General features: G+C 38.8%; 1 protein-coding gene across 1 annotated transcript in view; it reads left to right on the forward strand.

Moving 5' to 3' along the window:
- Positions 1-22314, forward strand: part of PHEX (phosphate regulating endopeptidase X-linked) — a 221706-nt gene that overhangs the window by 129404 nt on the left and 69988 nt on the right. The window contains exons 13-14 of the mRNA XM_050777361.1: positions 12217-12294; positions 21869-21972. Of these exons, the coding sequence (XP_050633318.1) occupies positions 12217-12294; positions 21869-21972 (182 nt within the window). The remainder of the gene's footprint in view (positions 1-12216; positions 12295-21868; positions 21973-22314) is intronic.

Consider the following 22314-nt stretch of genomic DNA (forward strand, 5'->3'; position numbering starts at 1 on the left):
CCTTCAGCACAAAATAATCCTTTGCTACAGTGCATATTCTGGAGCAATAAAACTTTCTTTCCAAAAAGCAGGTGGCAGACTGGCTTGGGCTGTTGTTTACTGAGCCCTGATATAGAGCTCTGTGAGTGAGACAGAGACAAACATAATTTATTTTGGCTCATATAAAAGCCTAAATGTGATATAGGATTGTTTCCACTCTTGGGCTGTTATCATTTTGGTTATGTCTGGATAAATGGGCTTAGCTAATTGAGGCTTAGGGTATTCATTTGAATAGGTCTAGCAGCTGTTCTATTTGCAAACTTTGTGAGCAGTTAACCACATATAATCAAAACTAATAAAAACATTGATTTAAAAATTTATTATTTGGCCACTGTCCTGCCTAGTTTCTTTTCATGGTTTTTTTTTTTTTTTTTTTTTTTTTTTTTAAATTTTTATCTTTTGGGACCGGGTCTCACTCTGTTGCCCAGGCTGGAGTGCAGTGGCACAATCTTGGCTCACTGCAACCTCTGCCTCCCAGGTTCAAGTGATCCTTCTGCCTCAGCCTCCCAAGTAGCTGGGACTTCAGGTGCAAGCCACCACACCCAGCTAATTTTTGTATTTTTAGTAGAGACAGGGTTTCACCATGTTGGCCAGGCTGGAACTCCTGACCTCAAGTGATCCACTTGCCTCAGCCTCCCAAAGTGCTGGAATAACAGGTGTGAGCCACGGTGCCCAGCTCCTGCCCAATTTTAAAGGAAATAAATGGGCCGGGCATGGTGGCTCACACCTGCCATCCCAGCACTTTGGGAGGCAGAGGTGAGCAGATTGCTTGAGTCCAGGAGTTTGAGACCAGCCTGGACAACATGGTGAAACCCTGTCTATATTAAACAAACAAACAAATCAATAAAGGAAATAAATGACAGTTGCCTCTGTTTTGAAGGTAATATTGCCACCACTCTCAGGAAGATGGGTGTGTTGTTTTATTAATTAGTCACAAGGTGGCTTTGGGTTCTAAAGTCTACTGCTACTACCTGCTCCATCTATTTACCAAGAAAACTCAAATATTACTTTCTTTCTTTAACTTTGTTCAGTACAGGGTTCACCCGAGAACGAGGAGCAGCACAAAGACACCAGGGAAATGTTTAGTGCCAGTATGGCAAAATTAACATTTACTTGTGCCAGAGTAGTTTCCTTTTGCAGACTGAAGAAACTGCCCACCTCCAAGATACATTGAGTTGATGTTTTAGGAGAGAGTGTGGATGGTGCTGGTTTAGAATTTGGAACATGCCTTCGTAGAACGTTGTCTATCTCAGAGAGTAATGAGGGTTTTCTGCTATACTGGGGCATTACTCACATAGGGTTGAGGCTGGATGACCTGAAATCTGATCTTTCCTGTCTTCTAGTTCTTGTACTATTAGAACTGTGATTTTCACTTAGCCCTCTGATTCATGGAAGTGCTGATCTATCTTCTACCCCTGCATGATGCATCTGCTTGTGGACCACACCCAAAAGCAATTTGCAGAATTCAAGTTTTTGAAGAGTCATAATAAATCAGTGCAATTTTTATCAAGAGAATAAAATTTGATTAATCAGATAACTGCATTGTTATTATTTGTGGGATCCTGATAGACCCAGAGGATATTAAAGCCTGTTCCCTTGACTAATTTTCATCAATACCATTAGCTCTGCCTAGGGCAGTATCTTCAGCTAAGGCATCTATACTAGTCAATCATTTGTTTGGCATTATGGAAACTGCCATTGTTTTGAATGATAGTGTAATTCATGTATAGTCTCCTGAACTTCTGGGTGCTTAAAGCTCAGAATTTTGATTGATGTTTAATAGTTATTACAGAACTCATCAGAGAAAATGAGCCCTTGGCATGATCGAGCCTGACTGAAGCTTTCAAAGCCACTGCAAGCTTAGGAAAGTTGCCCTATAAATTTTTTATGAAAGGGCAGTGATCAGTTGTTCCATTTTTTTCTTATGTTGGTTAAATTAATAAAAAATAAAAAATATGCTATGAGACTTAACCACGTATACTAAACATACAGCTATTTAATTAAGTGATTAAAGGGATCTCTTTGATGTGATACATGCAAGACATTTGAGAATTTATCTGACTCTCCTAAATAGCCAAGTCAGTGGGGATTAAAATAAATGAGCTTTCTGTCTTCCTTTCTGTAGATCAGCTTAATACTAAGTGGCTTTGAAAATTCAGGAGTAAAGCAGTCAACCTAGCCAATCTTTAAATCAGTTCACTCACATGTATAAAAAGTAGATGCCATTTCAGAGCTCACAGCTAAATAAAGCAGAATTATGCCTGATTCTGTTCTTACCACCAGCATTATCAAGTTGTAGTATACCATATTGAAAATTCTGGGAAGGTGGGGGTGATTTGAGAGTTTAAATCATGTTGTATGTTAGGTTTTCAATGTTCTTCATCTTTCTGAGTTCATTTGTGATAGCTATTGTCTCTCTCTTCGAATAATAATCTTTACAAACTCTCTGTTGTCTCCATGGAAATGAATTGTGATTTTTAAAGCTCTAGCCCTAAGACTTTAGGGCAGGGAGTCAACTCCCAAGCAACTGAGGTCTGTTGCATGTAAATGGTAGTAATAGCAAAGAGCAAAACAGAAACAAATAAAAATCTTGATAGCTAAGCCATGCATGCACGTGTACACACATGATGCTGTTGATCATGGATCAGTGTGGAAGCACTGTTAAGCACTTACTGTGTACTAGCCCCTGTGTCATGAATTGAGGCAACTCAGTGAATAACCTAGCTTTATTTAATTATCTGTGTTGGCTTAGTAAGCTATGGCCCTTGGGCCATATTTGGCATTCTGCCTGTTTTTGTGTGAACCACAAGTTAGAAATGGATTTCACATTTTTTCAATAGTTTAAAAAAAATCAGCTGGGTACAGTGGCTCATGCCTGGAACCCCAGTATTTAGGGAGGGAGAGGCAGGAGGATTGCTTGAGCCCAGGACTTTGAGACCTGCCTGGGCAACGTAGTGAGACCTGGTTCTCCACAAAAAGGAAAAATACAAGCAAAGAAACAACAACAACAACAAAATGACAAAAGACAAAAAACACGCCAAGTGTAAACAATCAAAATAATAATATATTATGATACATGAAAGTTGTATGAGATTCAAATTTCAGTGTCTATAAAGTTTTATTGGAACAGAGTCACAGCCATTCATTTCTGTGGTGTTCTAGCTTGTTTCTGCTTTCTCAGGTACAATGACAGAGCTGAGTAGTTGTGCGGAGGCCATATGGGCTGCAAAGCCTAAAGTGTTTACTATCTGGCCCTTTACAGAAAACGTTTGCTTATTCTTGATCTGGGTAAGGTAAACTTCATAATTCCTTTATTATCTGAATACTTCTGTCAACTCTGTATTTCACTTTATTGGTATTAGAACTAAATGTATCCATATTCTACAGATGAGGAAACTGAGGAACAGAGAGATTCAGAAAATTCAGGTATTGCTAATACCTTATATGATGATGATAACTTGTTATAGAATAGTTTTCCTCAGCTTTTTAAATAAAAATGCAGTTAAGTAATGGATAATATTACGTTTGTATGTTCTTTTAGCATTAAGGAGAGTCCTGAGCTTAGATTTTATGTTCAGTAAGTGTATTAGTCTGTTATCATGCTGCTAATAAAGACATACCTGGGACTGAGTAATTTATAAAGAAAGAGGTTTAATTGACTCACAGTTCCACATGGCTGGGGAGGCCTAACAATCATGGCGAAAGGCAAACGAAGAGCAAAGTCACGACTTGCATGGCAGCAGGCAAGCAAGAGAAAGCATGTGCAGGCTGGGCGTGGTGTCTCATGCCTGTAATCCCAGCACTTTGGGAGGCTGAGGCAGGTGGATCACCTGAGTCAGGAGTTCGAGACCAGCCTGGCCAACATGGTAAAACCCTATCTCTACTAAAAACACAAAAAATTAGCCGGACGTGGTGGCAGGCGCCTGTCATCCCAGCTACTCAGGAGGCTGAGGCAGGAGAATCACTTGAACCCAGGAGGTGGAGGTTGCAGTGAGCTGAGATTGTGGCATTGCACTCCAGCCTGGGCAACAAGAGTGAAACTCTGTCTCAAAAAAAAAAAACAAAAAAACAAACAAACAAAAAAAACGCATGTGCAGAGGAACTCCCCTTTATAAAACCATCAGATCTCCTGAGACTTATTTACTATCAAGAGAACAGCACGGGAAACACCCATCCCCATGATTCAGTTACCTCCCACTGGGTCCCTCCCATGACGTGGGAATTATGGGAGCTACAGTTTGAGATTTGGGTGGGGACACAGCCAAACCATATGAGTAAATATTTGTTGATTGATTGAAATAGCTTACATAAAATAAATAGTTTTGTTTGCCACCAAGAATTAATTGCATTGGAAGCTGACTGTGGTGGCTCACACCTGTAATCCCAGCACTTTGGGAGGCCGAGGTGGACATATCATTTGAGATCAGGAGTTCGAGACCAGCCTGGCCAACATGATGAAACTCTGTCTGTACTAAAAAATACAGAAATTAGCCGGGCATGGTGGTGCATGCCTGTAATCCCAGCTACTTGGTTGGGGGGTTGGTGGCTGAGGCAGAAGAAGCTTGAACCCAAGAGGTGGAGGTTGCAGTGGGCTGAGATTGCGCCACTACACTCCAACCTGGGCGACAGAGTGAGGCTCCATCTCAAAAAAAAAAAAAAAAAAAATTGCAATGGATTTTATACCTTGCTTAATTTTCCAGAATGTTTTATATGTTCTCACAAAATCTCTCGTTTCCCCCCTTTTTTCTCTCCTGTGGTAAGATCAGTTAATATTGAAATATACCTTAATGTTAGCTGGGCATAGTGGCACATGCCTGTGATCCCAGCTACTTGGTAGTCTGAGGCACAAGAATTACTTGAACCTGGGAGGTGGAGGTTGCAATGAGCTGAGATCGTGCCACTGCACTCCAGCCTGGATGACATCATGAGACTGTCTCAAGACAACAACAACAAAACCCGGGGAAATGTACCTTGGTGTGAACAGCACTGAATGATGTTTATGATCACATGTTAATCCTCTTATATTTAAAGGTTAAATGTAAAATCTGGCTTTTTATATTTGCTGATACTATTGATGACATAGATCAGAGTGGGTTTATCAAATTATTCATTATATGAATTAATATTTATTGAGTATTGGTCGCTTGCTATGTTACCTGTGGTAACATGGTGATTAGGTGGAATAGGCTATTGGTTTAATTTGAATAGTATTAGAAGATTCTCTCAGCTACAAAACTTCTCATTTAATTGTATTTATTCCTTTGGCTAATAAACTACTCTTTTAAATAAAAGTATTTCTGCCGAGTAAATATATTAGATTGCTATTAGTCACTTACATTCTATTATAAACTAGTTTGAGGCCCCAGTGGCAGCTAGTGGATTAGCAACCTTGAAAAATTAATAGTTTTGATGGATGAGAAGGAAAGGGGGAGATTTCTCTGGAGCACAGAGCACAGAAAGGCCAACTAGGGTATGATGGTATTGCAAGTGGTATGAACACATAGGACCTGCTAGGTATTGAAAGGAACAGATACAAGAAAGGGAAAGAGGAAGAAGGCAGAAACCAAGATGGCAAGTGCTAAAGGCAACCTGTATCTTTAATTTTTTCTAGGGTTAGGTTTGGTAGTGTTTCTTGTGTCTGTTTTCAGAGGTGTGCCAATAGTGGCTCTCAAAAGAGTCCTCCAACTTTTAGGGGGCTGCGAATAGCCTGGATTCTTTTGACTCATATGCAGAGTCTGGCTTTGCTAGGAAAATCTCCTACTGTGCTCCAAGAAGCTTGTACATTTGTCTTCCATTGATAAGAGGGTTGCATCAATAGCTTTTCTCCCTAGGCATTTCTTTTCTCATTATTTTTTCTCTCACTACAAGTGTGGTCTTCTGAAACTGGACCTATGACTAAAGACAGTGACATTATTTCTCAGGGGTTTCAGGTTATTTGGTTAGGAGTATAAGATGACCTGGACTCCTCTGGAAGACCCTCCAAACAGACACACAACAGTTACTCCAAATCCTTGGAAGAAGTCATGTTTCTACTTTCTTGGTGTAGTCTATAACTAACATTTGCTCATCATGTACTCTGAACCAAGGGAAAAGAAGTGTTTTACATGCGTTGTCATCCTGAACTCTTGCAGATAACGCTGTGAAGTAGGTACTAATTTTTAGTATTTTTTTTCTCAACATCTGATGTAAAGGAGAGTGTGTTAGGATTACATTAGCTATTGGAAAACATGGCACATAATGCCTCAAACAAATAAGGGCTTTATTTTCTGTATGTCATGAAGGGGAAAGAGGGAGGCAGTCCAGGTCTAATATGCTGGGCTTCAAATGCCATCAGCTTTTCATCCCACCATCTTCAGCATGTAGATTTTTCCTCATATGTGTTGCCTTTTGATTACTAGATGGCTGCTCTGCCTCTGGCATTGCATCAGCATTCCAGAAAGGAAGAAGAGGAAAGACTAAAGCAGTAGTTCTCAACTGGAGGTGATTTTGCCACCAGCGGACATTTGGCAATATATGGAGATATTTTTGGTTGTCACAACTTGCGGAGCGGGGCATGGGTTGCTCCTGGTATTGAATTTGTAGAAGCCAAAGATGCTGCTAAACATCCTACAATTTACAGGACAACCCCCACAACAAGAATTATCTGGCCCAAAGTGTTGAGAAACCCTGGACTCAAGGCAGAAGGCACATGCTGATGAATCTGTCCCCTTTTAAAATGGATTATTGGAAGTGCAACAAGAAGTTTTTCTTAAATGTCATTGGCCCGAATTTCATCCCGTAGCTGACTCCAGTTGTAAAGAAAACTGGGCAACATAGCTATTTTGTTGTTGTTGTTGAGTCCATTGTCATCCTGAGCAGAATTGGAGTCCTGATAGTAAGAGAAGAAAGGGAGAATAGATATTAGGTAGACAGTAGGCAGTGTTTATTTCAAAAGTTAAGTACTCTCCCTAAGGTCACAGAGGTAGTGAAGATCAGCAGCTGCGTAAACCTCCTCTATTGAGGAAGGATGTCCAGCTGTCAAGTGCAGCTTCTCTCCAGATGTCTGTATGAATAAAGCATGAAAATGCATGCACTGGGTATGGAAAGCCCTGGAGTTTTTGATCAGCCACAGACAGCCTAGGAAATATTTCTTGCAGGATATAATATACAATCTGTTAAATATTTATATCACTGTTCTCTCAGTATTTACAGTGGGATTTGCCTTTCCTTTTTGTCCATGTAACCAATAGGGTAATTAATCTCAGACCTGACTCACTAATACTTTGCCCTTCAAGCCATCAAACTATTGGTGCTTCTCTTCTCCCATTCTGAAAAATTAAAAAGCGATGTGATTACTATTTGCCTTACTTAGGGTTCACTCAGGAAAACAGACACTCTTCTAAGTATATCAACCAGCAAGACATTTAATATAGGGAATTGGAGGCTTAGGCAACCACTCCGAGGGCTGGGGAGTGAAGGGCAGAGTCTGCCAATGATCTCTGCTGCTTATACACCAAAGAGGTCTTTCTAAGGAGAATGCCTGGAAGTTTCTGGAAAAGGGCTGTATCTGCTGTCTGCAGATGCCCACATGTCTGTATATGGCTACCAACAGCAAATGAATGGCATCTCCTCTTCTACCTCTGGAATTGCCTATGAGTGCTCCTCATTGGCAGTCTAACCTGGAGCCATGAGATATTGCAAGATGTAGTTCTGAAGCTTCTCAGGGAAAAATGTAGGATGAGGAGAAGTTGACAACGAAGTCTGTGGCAGAAAAAAACATTTGAGTCTGAATAGAGGTATACATATATAGCACATTTTAGGGAGAAGAACACTCTAGTCAGATGTTGGCAATGTTGCTACTAGTATTATTACCTTATTCTAGGTATGTATCTTTGGGAGGTAAATAGGGATTCTTTATATCTGTTCTGATTGTTCTGATTCTCTTCAAGTTATGGTGATGCTACATAAATAATAAAAAAGGATTCAATAACCTGCATAGATGGTGCAGAAGGTAACATATTCTGTGAGGCTCTGTGGTGCAGTGGGGGGTCCCAGAGATGAGGTTTAAAAAACAGTGCATAATTCACCAGCATGCTCTGGAAAGACCAGTCTTCAGAAAACAATTGTGAATGACTCAGCTTGTTCATTTGTTCGTTCTCTTTCTTTCCTTCTTTCTTTCTCTTTCTCTCTCTTTCTTTCTCTCTTTCTTTCTTTTTTCTTTCTTTCCTTCTTTTTCTTTCTTTTCTTCTCTCTCTCTCTCTCTCTCAAACTGTCTGGAATTCTTGCTATAGTTATGCATATGACTTATAGTGAGCTGATAAAATATAGTGCAAAGTTAAATACGATGCAGGAAATAATAGAATAATCTCAGAATGAGGTAACCTGTAGACATACGAACTAGTTTGGTGTTGGGGGTAGAGTTGTAACCTCTAGTTATCTGCTATCTGGGTCACATCAAGCTTTTAGTGTGTGTAACTCACAGGGTTTTGAAGGTATAATTTGATCTGTGCTATACTTGAGTCTCTGAAACAGCAAAACCCATTATGACTATGTCCTACAGCCCTTGTAAAATCCTAAGTCTTGAGTTTCAGGATTCTGCTGATATTTAATATTTGAATTATTTCAAGGAAAATAAGGAAACTGTACTATCTTATTCTGTTTATTTCTTGAGTGAGGAAAATTGAAAGGGACTAAAGGAAAGAACTCGTTGCCAAGAGCAGCGTCCAAAGGTCACTGGTTTTGCTTTGCGGCTTTGCTGGAAAAAAACCAATGTGTTTGGGGTTGCCTAGGTCTTACGTTAGGTCATCTGGAGGCAGATCTGGAGATGAGAATTCCTGTGTAAGTGATTTACTAAACAAATACTCCCAGGAGAAATCAGTAAGGGAATGGGAGAAGCAAGACAGGGAGGGGTGAGAGTCCAATTTCAGGAGACATCTCAGAACTAGTCTGATCCTGCAGGGAACTTTGGAAGTACAAATTATACCTCAGAGTTTATCCTGAATTGAGGCAAGGGGGCTGTGCTTTCATATTGCTGCTTAGGGCCGCTTGGGCGGAGGCGGAGGCGGAGGCGGAGGTGCAGGTGCAGGTGCAGGTGCAGGTGCAGGCAGGGTGGGTAGAAGGCAAATAAACTCCCAGGAACTAGCTGTTTTTGATTGCAGGCAAGGAGCTCTAGTAGCTCCTAGGGCAGGCCTTCAAAAAGTCTCAGGTGTTGTCCATTAGAAAAGAAAACCAGATGCTGGAGGGAGGCACAGAAGTTATAAAAGGGATCCCACGGAATCTGGTCAGAGCCCTGACAGTGTACTTGTAAGCTTGTCTTTTGCTTTTACGAAACCCAGAATCTGGGGAAGGGAGAGAGAAATTTTTCACATGGAACTGTGAAGTTTCTCTAAAGCAAGGGTTGACGAACTTTTTCTAGAAAGGGCCAGATAAAATATTTGAGGTTTTGTGGGCCACAGGGTGTCTGACCCGATTATTCAACTCTACAACTGTACTGCAGAAGCAGCCATAGATGACAGGTAAACAAATGAGTGTGCCTATGTTCCAATAAAACTTTATTTATAAAAACAGGGGTAGGGTAGCTGGATTTGGCCCAGGGACCATATTTTGCAAATCTCTGCTCTTGAGGTTCTTCATATGTGCCTAAGTTTGTTTTTCCTTTATTTATACCCTATCTGTTATAAAACACAGAGGATCATTAGTACCTTTGTCTATCTAAATGATGGTTACGACATTATGATGTATCTTAAATTATTCTAGACCACTGCCTCCAATCTTCCTGGCATCCTGGCCATCTTTCACAATGTTGCAAAGATAATCTTCCTGAAGCAAGACTCATCTCCTTTTATTCCCATGCTAAACATATTTAGCTCTCTCTTAGCTGTAAAATAAAATTTAGGCTTGTTAACATGGCACTCAGGAATCCCTGTGATCTGACCCCAGGCCAATTTTCCTGCCTTATTTTCTGCTCTCCATCCTCATGTACTTATAGTCCTGCTACATTAAATTACTCGCCCTCTCTTCAATATGCCATTATCGTGTGTGTTTGCTATCTCCTTGTAGTTTTTTTTCATTTTTATGTATTTAAGCTGACTACATATATATACTGACAAAATTATATATATATATGATGTACAACATGATGTTTTGATACATGTATACATTAGAGAATGGATAAATTAACATATCCATCACCTCATATATTTATCATTTTTGTGATAACATTTAAAATCTACTCCCTTAGCCATTTTCAAGTGTACAATACATTGTTATTAACTATAGTCACTATGTTGTACAATACATCTCCTAAACTTATTCCTCTTATCTAACTGAAATTTTGTATCTTTTGACCAACTCCCTAACCCATTCCTCCACCCCTGGTAACCACCATCCTACTATACTGTCTCCTATGAGTCTGACTGTTTAAAATTCCACATGAATGAGATCATGCAGTATTTGCCTTTCCGTGCCTAGCTTATTTCACTTAGCATGAAGTCCTACAGGTTCATCCACGTTGTCACAAGTGACAGGATTTTCTTCTTTTTTAAAGCTGAATAGTATTCCATTGTGTATATATACTACATTTTTAATCCATTCCTCTGTCGATAGACATTTAGGCTAATTCCATATCTTGGCTATTTTGAATAGTGCTTCAGTGAACATGGAGGCGCTGATATCTCTTTAGCGTACTGATTTCATTTCCTTTGGCTATATCCCCAGAAGTAGGATTACTGCTTCGTATGGCAGATATATTTTTAATTTTTAGAGGAACCCCCATAGCGTTTTTCTTTTCTCTCTTTTTTTTTTTTTTTTTTTTTTGAGACAGAGTCTCACTCTGTCGCCCAGGCTGGAGTGCAGTGGCGTGATCTCGGCTCACTGCAAGCTCCGCCTCCTGGGTTCACGGCATTCTCCTGCCTCAGTCTCCTGAGTAGCTGGGACAACAGGTGCTTGCCACCATGCCCGGGTAATCTGTTTTTTTTTGTATTTTTAGTAGAGACGGGGTTTCACCGTGTTAGCCAGGATGGTCTCGATCTCCTGACCTTGTGATCTGCCCGCCTTGGCCTCCCAAAGTGCTGGGATTACAGGCGTGAGCCACCGCGCCTGGCTTCCATAGTGTTTTTCACAGTGACTGTATCAAATTATATTGCCATCAACAGTGCTCAAGAGTTGCCTTTTCTCCACACCCTTGCTAACACTTACTATCTCTTGTCTTGTTGATAATTGCCATTCTAACTGGTGATAGGTAATATCTCCTTGTGTTTTTAATTTTTATTTCCCTGATGAATAATGATGTGGATCATTAAAAAAATATGTTGACCATTTGTATATCTTCTTTTGAGAAATGTATTTTCATTTTATTTTCCCTTTTTAATTACTTAACTTATTTATTTATTTATTTTGAGACAGGTTCTTGTTCTGTTACCCAGGCCGGAGTGCAGTAATGTGATCATAGCTCGCTGCAGCCTCTACCGCCCAGGCTCAAGTGATCCTCCTGCCTCAACCTCCCAAGTAATTGGAACTATAGGCAGGTGCCACCATGCCCGGCTTATTTTTATTTTTTATTTTTGTAGAGACAGGGTCCCACTGCATTGCCCAGGTTGGTCTTGAATTCCTGGCCCCAAGCAATCCTCCTGCCTCAGCCTCCCAAAGCTCTGGGATTACAGGCATGAACCACTGTGCCCGACCTCCTTTCCCCATTTTTTAACCAGGTTATTTGCTTTATTGATATTGAGTTGAGTTTTAAATATATTTTGGATATTAACCCTTTATCAGATGTATGGTTTGTACATATTTTTGCCTCCATCTTTGCCCCTGTTTCTTCTCCTGGAATGTTCTTCTAGCTGTACATTTTGAAATCCTAACCATTCTCTAAGACTCGATTCAGTCACCTTCTCCATTAAGCATTTTCTCCATGCAGAAACAGTCTCTGCTCTGGACTTTGATAACAATATTGTCTATTTCTATGAAAATTTTTATTTTGTTTACATTGTACTGGACAGTTATTTGCTACATTCACTACATTTTTAGTATACCGAGGTCTTTCAGTATATATCTATCTACTTTTGCCCTTCACAGTGGCTTGCATATAGTAGATATTCAGTAAATGGAGTTTTCAGACGAAGGGCACATTTCTACATCTTGTGATTATTAATGATTTAAGTGCTGAAACTCTGACATTATTTTTCTTTTTCCTTTTTATAGGCGAGAGCTGTTTTGGCAAAAGTTGGCTATCCAGACTTTATAATGAATGATACTCATGTTAATGAAGACCTCAAAGCAGTAAGTGCTATATTTATTGTACTTTTTTTTTTTTTTCCCCTGGCAAGTTTTACTGGCCTTGTGCCTTTCAACTAACCCAAGTCCAAGCAATTAAAACTGGTGATGCCAGAAAACACCAACTTTTGATTAATTCCTTGGCTAGATATGAGCCTGAATATGCCAGGCAGATCACAAGATTTAGGGCAGATTCAAAATAAAGGAAGTGTCAGAAACGATGCATAGCTGAGTGGGTACCATAAAACAAATGGACTTGGGTTTGGCCTAATTTGATCATAAAAGAAAGAATTAAGCAAATTGAGTATTTTACAATTAGTGAGCATGTTCTAATGGCAAATGCATCATGTTTGTTGTTAAACACTTTTTATGTGCTTCATTCATATTAAATGAATAGTAATAAATCTGCCTACTGGGACTTAACTTCATTAAACTTTATGAGTGTTTTGGCAAATTAAGTGCATATACATATGACTCTGTAATTTATTGTGAATTGGATTGTGTATTTACAGTAAGTTACTGATGAAAAATAGTCATAATTCTTTTTTATTCCAATATTTTTGGACATGTATTTTCCGGTAGGTATATTAATTATAGGCCTTTCTAATCACAATGACTGTTATTTCCTCTCCTACAAATAGTTCTGATAAACGATTTTTCTTCCTCATTTAAAAAACCTGTTTTTACAAATTCACTAGATTGTCTTGAAAACGTAGTCTTTTGAAATTCTTTAAGTAACTATGCTTCTGAGGTATAGCTCTTTCCTGAAATTGTGGCTCAACAAGTGGCATATCTGAAAGCAATCCCAGCTTTGGAGACGAGCATCAAAATTTTACAAGACTATACAAAAGTGAGAGAAAGCATTAATTAGATTCTTCCTCCATTGGGCTCTAAGATATAGCCTCCCAAAATATTGATACAGTTGCTCTGGAAGAAAATAATTATGCCTCATAGCATCCTAAAACTCAGACAGTCTATCTTATTTTGTTTTGATGATGCTGAAAATTCCATTATTGTTATCATAACTAAAAATGTTGAAGCACTTGACATATTCATGTACATTAACTTTTAATTCCTTCAGTGATTCTGTGAAATAGATGATGTTCATTCCCATTTTGCAGAAAAGGACATAGAGACTCAATAATTTAAGTGAGCTCCTCAGTTGCACACAGAGTTTCAGAGCCAGGACTGAAATCTGGGCTCAGGAAGCTCTGCCTGTAATCAGAGAAGGGGTTCTTGAGGGTCCTTTTTAGGCAGCTGTGCTGGAGGAACAGAAGCGTCAGGGTGGAGACTTGGTGGGGGCAGTGTGACCAGAGCTGTTGGAAGAAGAGCAGAGGGAAGGCCATATTATCAAACAGTTAAGAGCACAGGCTCCAGTATCATGGGCCTGGGTTTGAATTCTGCTTCTTCCACTGACTAGCTGTTTCATCCTGTGTAGGTTACTTAACTTCAGTTAGCGTCCCTTTGGTTATCTGGCTTCTGGAAATATCATAATCAAGTCTTAGTATTGTTGGGAAGATTAGATGAGATTATATAAACGTAAAAACACCTGGCATAATACTCTGACACAGAGTATAGCCTACTCCCTATAAAGGGGAGCTTTAATATGGACCATCTGTGGTCCATTTTCAAATCAGCCTTATAAAATATTCCATTTCATTGATCCTTAATAGAAATAGACTGCAGCGTGAATTTACAGGAAAGCAAAAAGCACACTGGGTATTTTAAACAGGGAATTTAATACGGGAAATAGGTTGGAAGGCAAGAAAAGGGAAAATAGATAAACCACAGGTTAACCTGCTGTTGCTATAAGAAGAATATCACCAGGGCACAAAGTACCTTAGCAGGAGAACCTGGGTAACTCCATACAATTGGTACATATTCTGAGTCAGGATGTGGATGAGAAGGTTTGAGAGACAGTTTGGTGTAGAGGTTATAAATAGGGACCCTGGAGTCAAAGTGCCTGGAGTAAAACCCCCAGTCTACCATGTACTACCGTGTTACCTAGGGTAGGTTATGTATCCTCTCTGTGCCTTTCTTCATCTGAAGAATGAAGGTGATATCCCTCCCATATAGCATTTCTGGGAGGATCAAATAAGTTAACATATTTAAAGTGTTTAGAATGAACCCGAGCATACAATCAGCACAATGTAAGTGTTAGCTATGACATCCTCAATTCACACTTGTGGTAGTGGACATTTTGGTTTGAAACAAAGTCCTCATGAATTAACTCATACACTGTCCAGGTCCCTCAAATTGATTTAAAAGGGTATACAGATGGAGCAGTCTCAAGCTTTAATCGAATAAGGTAGCACTTAAGGCTTACTCACAATATTTAGTTGATCAAGTTTTGTTGGCATTCTGTTGCTAAGCTGAGAGCCCCAAATTTAAGGACCCATTGAATGCAATATCTTTTGTGAAAAGAAACCAGATGCCAAACAGGATGCCATGTTGGCTATGCTTCTTTGTTTCTCTGGGGCCTGAACTGAAGCGGTTACACACCAAGATTTTTAATCACTTCTTTGAAGAAATGGCTTTCATCTGACTCATTGCCAAAACAGACACAATTACACCCAAGAGTTTTAACAGTTTAAAAACCTGACAGTGAAAAAAATTCCAGGTACACGAAGTAAAAAGACATTTGTATTCAGAAACCGATGGTTTTAGTCCATTTTCACATTGCTATAAAGAAATACCTGAGACTGGATAATTTACAGAGGAAAGAGGTTTAATTGACTCACAGTTCCACATGGCTGGGGAGGCCTCAGGAAACCTACAATCATGGCAGAAAGTGAAGGGGAAACAGGCACCTTCTTCACAAGGCGGCAGGAGGGAAGAATGAGAGTTCAGGAAAAAACTGCCACTTTAAAAACCGTCAGAACTTGTGAGAACTCGCTATCATGAGAACAGCATGGGGGAAACTGCCCCCATGATTCATTCATCTCCCTTCCTTGACATATGGGGATTACAGAGATTTGGGCTCTCTCACTTTCTCTCCCCCTCAATCCCTGCCCTTTTCTTTTTCTGACAATGGCTTCAGTCCCTCCTCCAAAGCTCAGCTCTGGAGTGGCAGTTCTCCTCTACTCTTCTAAGTGATGGTACCATCACCTCCTCCGTTTTGTGACACTAGACACAGGAGTAGCAGCTGTGCTACTCCCGTGACTCTCACAGAGCCAGATCATATCACTGATAGATGAAATGAATAAAACCCACCCTAAAAGGTAAAGGATGACATTGCAGTATTGTCACTGAGGGCAATAGCAAATAGACTGAAGTATTCCTGGTACACAATGAGACTGTTTTCAGTTTTAAGAAACATGTGGATAAGGACTCCTGTGAGAAATTTCTGGTAATACGAGCTCTGAGCATAGAGGCTGTTACAAATGAAAAACAGCATGCTGCATTGGAGACAGGTGGAGATATGATTCATCAGGCACAAATGCAAAAGGAAAGAGGAGCGAAATTACCTGATGGATCAGATGAAGGTCAAGGAAAAATGCTGAAAATGGAAGTTGGGCTCATGTGGAAATAAAAGCAAATGAGATAGAATTAAGAGGTAAATATGCAAAAGAATCAAATTTTTTTCTTTAAGGATGACAAGGTAAACTGAGGTACTCAGCAAAGCGTTTCTGAATAACAATCCTGTAGTTTTGGAAAAGAACAAGAAGAAATAAAATGCCCTTTATTTGAATCCCCATCAACATGCAGGAAAGCCTATTAGCCTAAATAGGTAGGCATCGGCCCATTTTCAAATCAGCCTAATAAAGTATTCCATTTCGTTGATTCTTAATAGAAATAGATTCAAGCAGTGAGTTTCTACCAATTTTGGAAATATTTCAATATTAGCGAGGAAAGCAAAAAGCACACTAGGTATTTTAAACAGTGAGTTTAATACATGAAATATGTTGGAAGGCAAGAAGAGGGAAAAATGAGATAAACCACAGATTAGTAACTTTAGAAAGCAGCTGCTACTCCTGTGTCTAGGGTCACAGAAGGGAGGAGGTGATGGTCCCGTCACTTAGCAGAGTAGAGGAGAACTGCCACTCCAGAGCTGAGCTTTGCAGGAGGAACTGAAGATTCTTCCAGAGTCACTGTCAGAAAAAGAAAAGGGAGGGAGTAGATGGGGAGAGAGAGTGAGAGGCGGCAACACAGCACCCTTTTCTCTCCTGCAACCCACTGATTTCCTCTAGCGCCTCCTATTTGCAGGAAGGTAATTGGCAAAGGAGCTTGGGAAACAGTTTTCAGATTTCCAGTCCCCAGCATTACGGAACAGAGTGAAAGGGTAGGCAGCACGTAGCTGAAAAACTATAGGTAAATAACCAGCACAATTAAGGACATTACTCATTCTTGTGAAAGCCAATGGAGAATTGCATTGCAGTAAGGACTAAAGTCAGAATCATGGCTGGCCTCCATTTACTTAGGAGAATTGGAAATGAGAAATGTTTCAGAGGCCAAAGTCATTATTTTTAATGCCAAAAACTGCACTTACTTTTGCACCAACATAATAAGTATGTCTACATGTACAGACACACATTACTTTTGGGCAAAGCCATCTAAACACACCCATCTTGCATATTGATTTGTTGTTTGAATAAGGGAACATGTAGATATGAAATACAAATTCCATTAAGTATTCAGAAAATTCTTTGGTTGCCTAACACAAAATCTTTCTAATAGATATTTGGATATATCTCTGAGTATCTTTAAATGGATTTAAATTAAATGAAAGGTGTCCTAGAATTTACACATCCTACTGGCACAGTAAGGAAAGTACCACAATTAGTGCTTCAGTATTTTTCATCTGCCTGTTCTTACATGTAGGCCGAGGGCTATACTACAGATCATTTGCATTCCTATGTACTGTCTTATAAACATGTACTTATCCTACAGAGAAGCTGAACATGTTTCCTTGTTATGCGCTTACAGGTTCCCCATCTTTGGGGTGGTGGTGGTGGTAATAACTTTATTCTTCCATTTAGTCTGTGGATCTGGGATAGGATATTCAAGAAGAGAAATGTAGGCTCTACTGAATTTTATGATCAGGACAGCTATTCCTAGGAAATGACACAAGAGTCCCAATTAATTCCCCAAAGGTCATGCAATCGAAAAGTCAAGAGATGGAATTGATTGAAAGTGATCAACTTGACCTAGACTTTTTCCAGTAACTGAAAGGACAAGAGGCTTTTGAGCCAAGTATTGTCTCTTGCCGAATTTAATTTTTTCATTTTGGAGATTACAAGCGGCTTTAAAATATTCATGTGAATTCATTCTTGTTTCTACTTCTACAACAAACAGAACTTTCCTAATAGTTGCTGGGCTTCAATTCTTTTTCTCATCCAAGGGCCTTTTGAAATATTTAAAATTATCAAAATATTATTGCAATTAGCAAGTCTTCTAAAAGTAAAAACTGATCCCACTGATAATATTTTTTAAAAGTTAATATTTTTGAAGGAAATTCCTCTGAGAAAATTTCCCAGAAAGTATTCTGAGCCCAATAACATATCTGAATTTTCTATCAGTTACAATCACATTCTGAAGGTTTTGGCAGAAAATTTGGGAAATAGAGAAAACACACTCATAATATTGCTACATAATATATATACATATACACCATGGAATACTATGCAGCCATAAAAAAGGATGAGTTTGTGTCCTTTGTAGGGACATGGATGCAGCTGGAAACCATCATTCTTAGCAAACTATCACAAGAACAGAAAACCAAACACCGCATGTTCTCACTCATAGGTGGGAACTGAACAATGAGATCACTTGGACTCGGGAAGGGGAACATCACACACCGGGGCCTATCATGGGGAGGGGGGAAGGGGGAGGGATTGCATTGGGAGTTATACCTGATGTAAATGACGAGTTGATGGGTGCTGACGAGTTGATGGGTGCAGCACACCAACATGGCACAAATATACATATGTAACAAACCTGCACGTTGTGCACGTGTACCCTAGAACTTAAAGTATAATAATAAAATATATATATATATATACTTCTGTTACAGTTTATTAATTTGTTTTTCTCTATTTCTGTACAGCTGTAATTGATGTTTATATATAATTTGGTATACCAGCCTTTACAGTTAACATATTGTTTTGTTACTGTCTTTATAGCCTTTGTTACCATTATTTTAACAGTTGTATAGCATTTCAAGTAAGTTGTGTCATGATTTATTTAATCACTGCTTCTACTCCCATCCTCAATCTTAGTTTGTCCTTGAATCATTGGTTTACTTATTAAGACCAATGAAAATAACATTGGAGTCAGAGCCAAATGACTTGGACAGTGTAGCTTTGCCAAATTCCATAATCTCCTTAGCCCTGTTTCCCATCTATCATATGTGAATAACAGTGACTGGCCCCTGCCTACCCCCAAACACTTAACCTGTCTCAAGGAAAAGAAGTAAGACCTGTCCTCTATTACTTGTGATTTCCATTAAATAAATGGAATAGATAATTAAACCAGGCTAATACTCTCAACTTAATAATGAAAACAATTTTTAAATTATCTTTCTAAACATAGATAAGCTATGGCAAATTGTAATTAATTACCTCTGAGTTTTGTTTCCCCCAATTATTTTCAGGGTTCTGGTAGGTCCTTACTTATCTAAAGTATTTTTAGACTTGGGACCCTTTTCTTCTTTACAATTTTTTTTTTTTTTTTTAAGACAGAGTCTCGCTTTATCGCCCAGGCTGGAGTGCAGTGGCAAGATCTCGGCTCACTGCAACCTCCGCCTCCCGGGTTCAAGTGATTCTTCTGCCTCAGTCTCCCGAGTAGCTGGGATTACAGGCATGTGCCACCACACCTGGTGAATTTTCATATTTTTAGTAGGGGTGGGGTTTCACCATGTTGGCCAGGCTGGCCTCGAACTCCTGACCTCAAGTGATCCGCCAGCCTCAGCCTCCCAAAGTGTTGGGATTATAGGTATGAGTCACTGCGCCTGGCCCTTTAGAAAGTTTTGAGATGGCTTTCTGTTTAATGTCTGTAGACCAACCTGAATGTCAAGGGATTTTGTTTTTCAGATGGAACAGTAATGAAAGTATCACAATTAGCAAGCTTTCTAAAAGCAAAAACTGACCCCACTGATATTATTTTTAAAAAGTCAGTATTTTTGAAGGAAATTCCTCTGAGAGAATTTCCCAGAATGTGTTCTGAAGCTGAGAACATACCTGAATTTTCTATCAGTTACAATCATATTCTGAAGGTTTTGGTAGAGCTATCTTGGAAACAAAAGCTGAAAAAGGCAAAGGGTTGAACAGTGGACACATCTTTTCACCATATGATCTGGGAATGTCTTAGGATTGCTAGTAAGGTTGCTTTCTATAACAAGGTGCTCACTCTGTTTCTTCTCAGGCTAAAATAAACCTTTATCTTAAAATACAATCAATTATAAGATTTTGGCCAGCGTGGTGGCCCACACCTGTAATCCCAGCACTTTGGGAGGCCAAGGCGGGCGGATCACTTGAGTCCAGGAATTCAAGGCCAGCCTGGCTAACATGGCAAGACCCCATCTGTACTAAAAATATAAAAATTAGCTGGGCATGGTGGTGCATGTCTGTAATACCAGCTACTCAGGAGGCTGAGGCACAAGACTCGAATGAACCTGGGAGGTGGAGGTGGAGGTTTCAGTGAGCTGAGATTTCATCTCTGCACTCTAGGTGTCCAAGGGTGACAGAGTGAGACTCTGTCTCCAAAAAAAAAAAAAAATATATATATATATATATTTATATATATGATTTCTTTTTATTTTGAAACATTTCAAATGTCGGAACATGAGTAAAATAATTTGAACACATCTATTTTAGCACATATTAAACATACTGCCATATTAGCTTTGTACACACACACATACATTTTAAATGAATGAAAGAGATGCGTTTGAAATTCTGTCTGTAATCTTCCTTGATCTAATCTCCTTCCTCTGTGTCTACCTCCATCTCTGCATATAAACACTACCTTGAGTTCAGTCTTATTATTGTTGTTCCCATGCCTTTCTTTATGCTTTTGCTACATAGGCATATGTCCATAAACAGCATACAGTGTTGTTTTTCATGTTTAAACATTTTAAATTTCCTCATAGATATAACTTACCTTATTCACTCTGCATAATTTTTAAGATTATTTCATGTTCATGCATACAGAACAATCATTTAAACTGTTGTATTGCCTTTCATTATGTGAATATACCACAATTTGTTATCAGCCCCTCTTCTCCGTGCAAGCAGTTTGAGGTACAATTTAAAGTCATAGCTTTATAATTTGTTGGCCAAGCAGAACACAGACGATGCCAGGAATCAATACTTTTATTTCTGCCTTTGTCCATGTGCCTTCGGTTATTCTACTCCTTCCTTTATATTTTGGCTTGGTCTCCTGGAAAGATTGTTAAGATGACTCGTTAACAAAAACTTCTCCACAGACATGAGTACCCACTCTGTGTTAGGGAGGAGCTAAATGTGAGCCAGACATTGGTCCACAAATAGGTGACTGTCAAGCCTATTACCATCAAATTGCATATATACATTCATATCTATAATGTAATGCCTGTGGGTTTCATATACATGCATATTTTACTTTTTGCTTTTAAAAGACTATTAAAGTTATAAAAATTACAGTTAATAAGAATTTGGTTACCTTTGGTTATTTCCTTATTCAAATGTGCATTTTTCTTAATTTCCATAGTAATATATTTAAAAACCAAAGCACCGGAGGTCACTACAAACTACTGCATTAACAGCTCCACAGATCTTATTTACAATAAATAGCTAGGTTAGGTATTGCTAGTTTTGTAGATGGAGTGCCTATAGAATGGAAACTGTCTGCCATTCTCCTTCCAAAACAAGAAAAGGAACGAAAAAATCAATTATATCTGTTTCCCTGTCTTAATAGACAACATTGTTGTGAGCTGGTACCAACTTCCGGTGTTCCCATGCAAGCTATAATCTATGATTTGCCTCTGTAATTTCATTAATATTTAGTGACCAGAGACTTTTTGAGTGTTAACAGATACATTCTGTTAATAATTATTCTGGTGACTTCATTGTGCTTATGGTAGAAAATAGGTCCCTGAATCACATTTATTTTTTTCCTTTATGAACAACTACCAATTATTTGACTAAATCATTGTCTGTAAGCTAAATGAGTTTTCAGCCAACTAAACTGCATGTTACTAAAAAAAACTTATGTGACAAATAAATAAAGTACACATTTTAAAAAAGATCAAGGACTTGTGAGCCAAGAAATTTCACACCAAAGATAATATGTTTTGTAAAGGTTAAAGTAGATTTTTCAATTAGAATGTAAATGGAATGCATTGAAAATGACTGCAGCTTCTCTTATGTTTTTACTGTGATCCAGAAATGACTGTATTGATTTTTGAAGTTTTTACGTTAAAAGAAAATCACTGAGACTAAATGTCATGGCTTTGTGAATTCTGGGTTAACTGATGACAGCGGAGAGAGGCTGTGACTGCTGCAGCTTCTCTGCTAGTTGCTCCTTCCTATGCTGAAGAATGTTTTTAGAGCCATCTTTTATCTTTACTTAGAACAATGATGTTGTGGTTTGTTTTATTCAGATCAAGTTTTCAGAATCCGACTACTTTGGCAACGTCCTACAAACTCGCAAGTATTTAGCACAGTCTGATTTCTTCTGGCTAAGAAAAGCCGTTCCAAAAACAGAGTGAGTATTAAAAAAAAGTTAAATAGATAAATACATTGGTGAGAAGCGGAGTCTCTTTAGATTAAACTTTGTAATTCCCCTCAAGTCAGAGTAGCTGGCTTGCCAGTTAACTTGTTTTAGCAAAATCTGTGTCATGTTTTGCCAACTCTTATTTTTCATATTATGTGATTCAGATCTTAAGTCTAATTACAGGTCCCCCATTTCTAGCATCAACACGTATCAAGAGAAGGCTTATTAGGATGCAAACATTAAAGTTATTTCTAGATCTAGTTATGAATATATAGAGAGGGAAAAATTTCTCTGGATTTTTACATTCATGTAGTAACTTTCAAAGATCTTAAA

The sequence above is a fragment of the Macaca thibetana genome, chromosome X, assembly GCF_024542745.1.
Source record: "Macaca thibetana thibetana isolate TM-01 chromosome X, ASM2454274v1, whole genome shotgun sequence".
Classification (NCBI taxonomy): Eukaryota; Metazoa; Chordata; class Mammalia; order Primates; family Cercopithecidae; genus Macaca; species Macaca thibetana.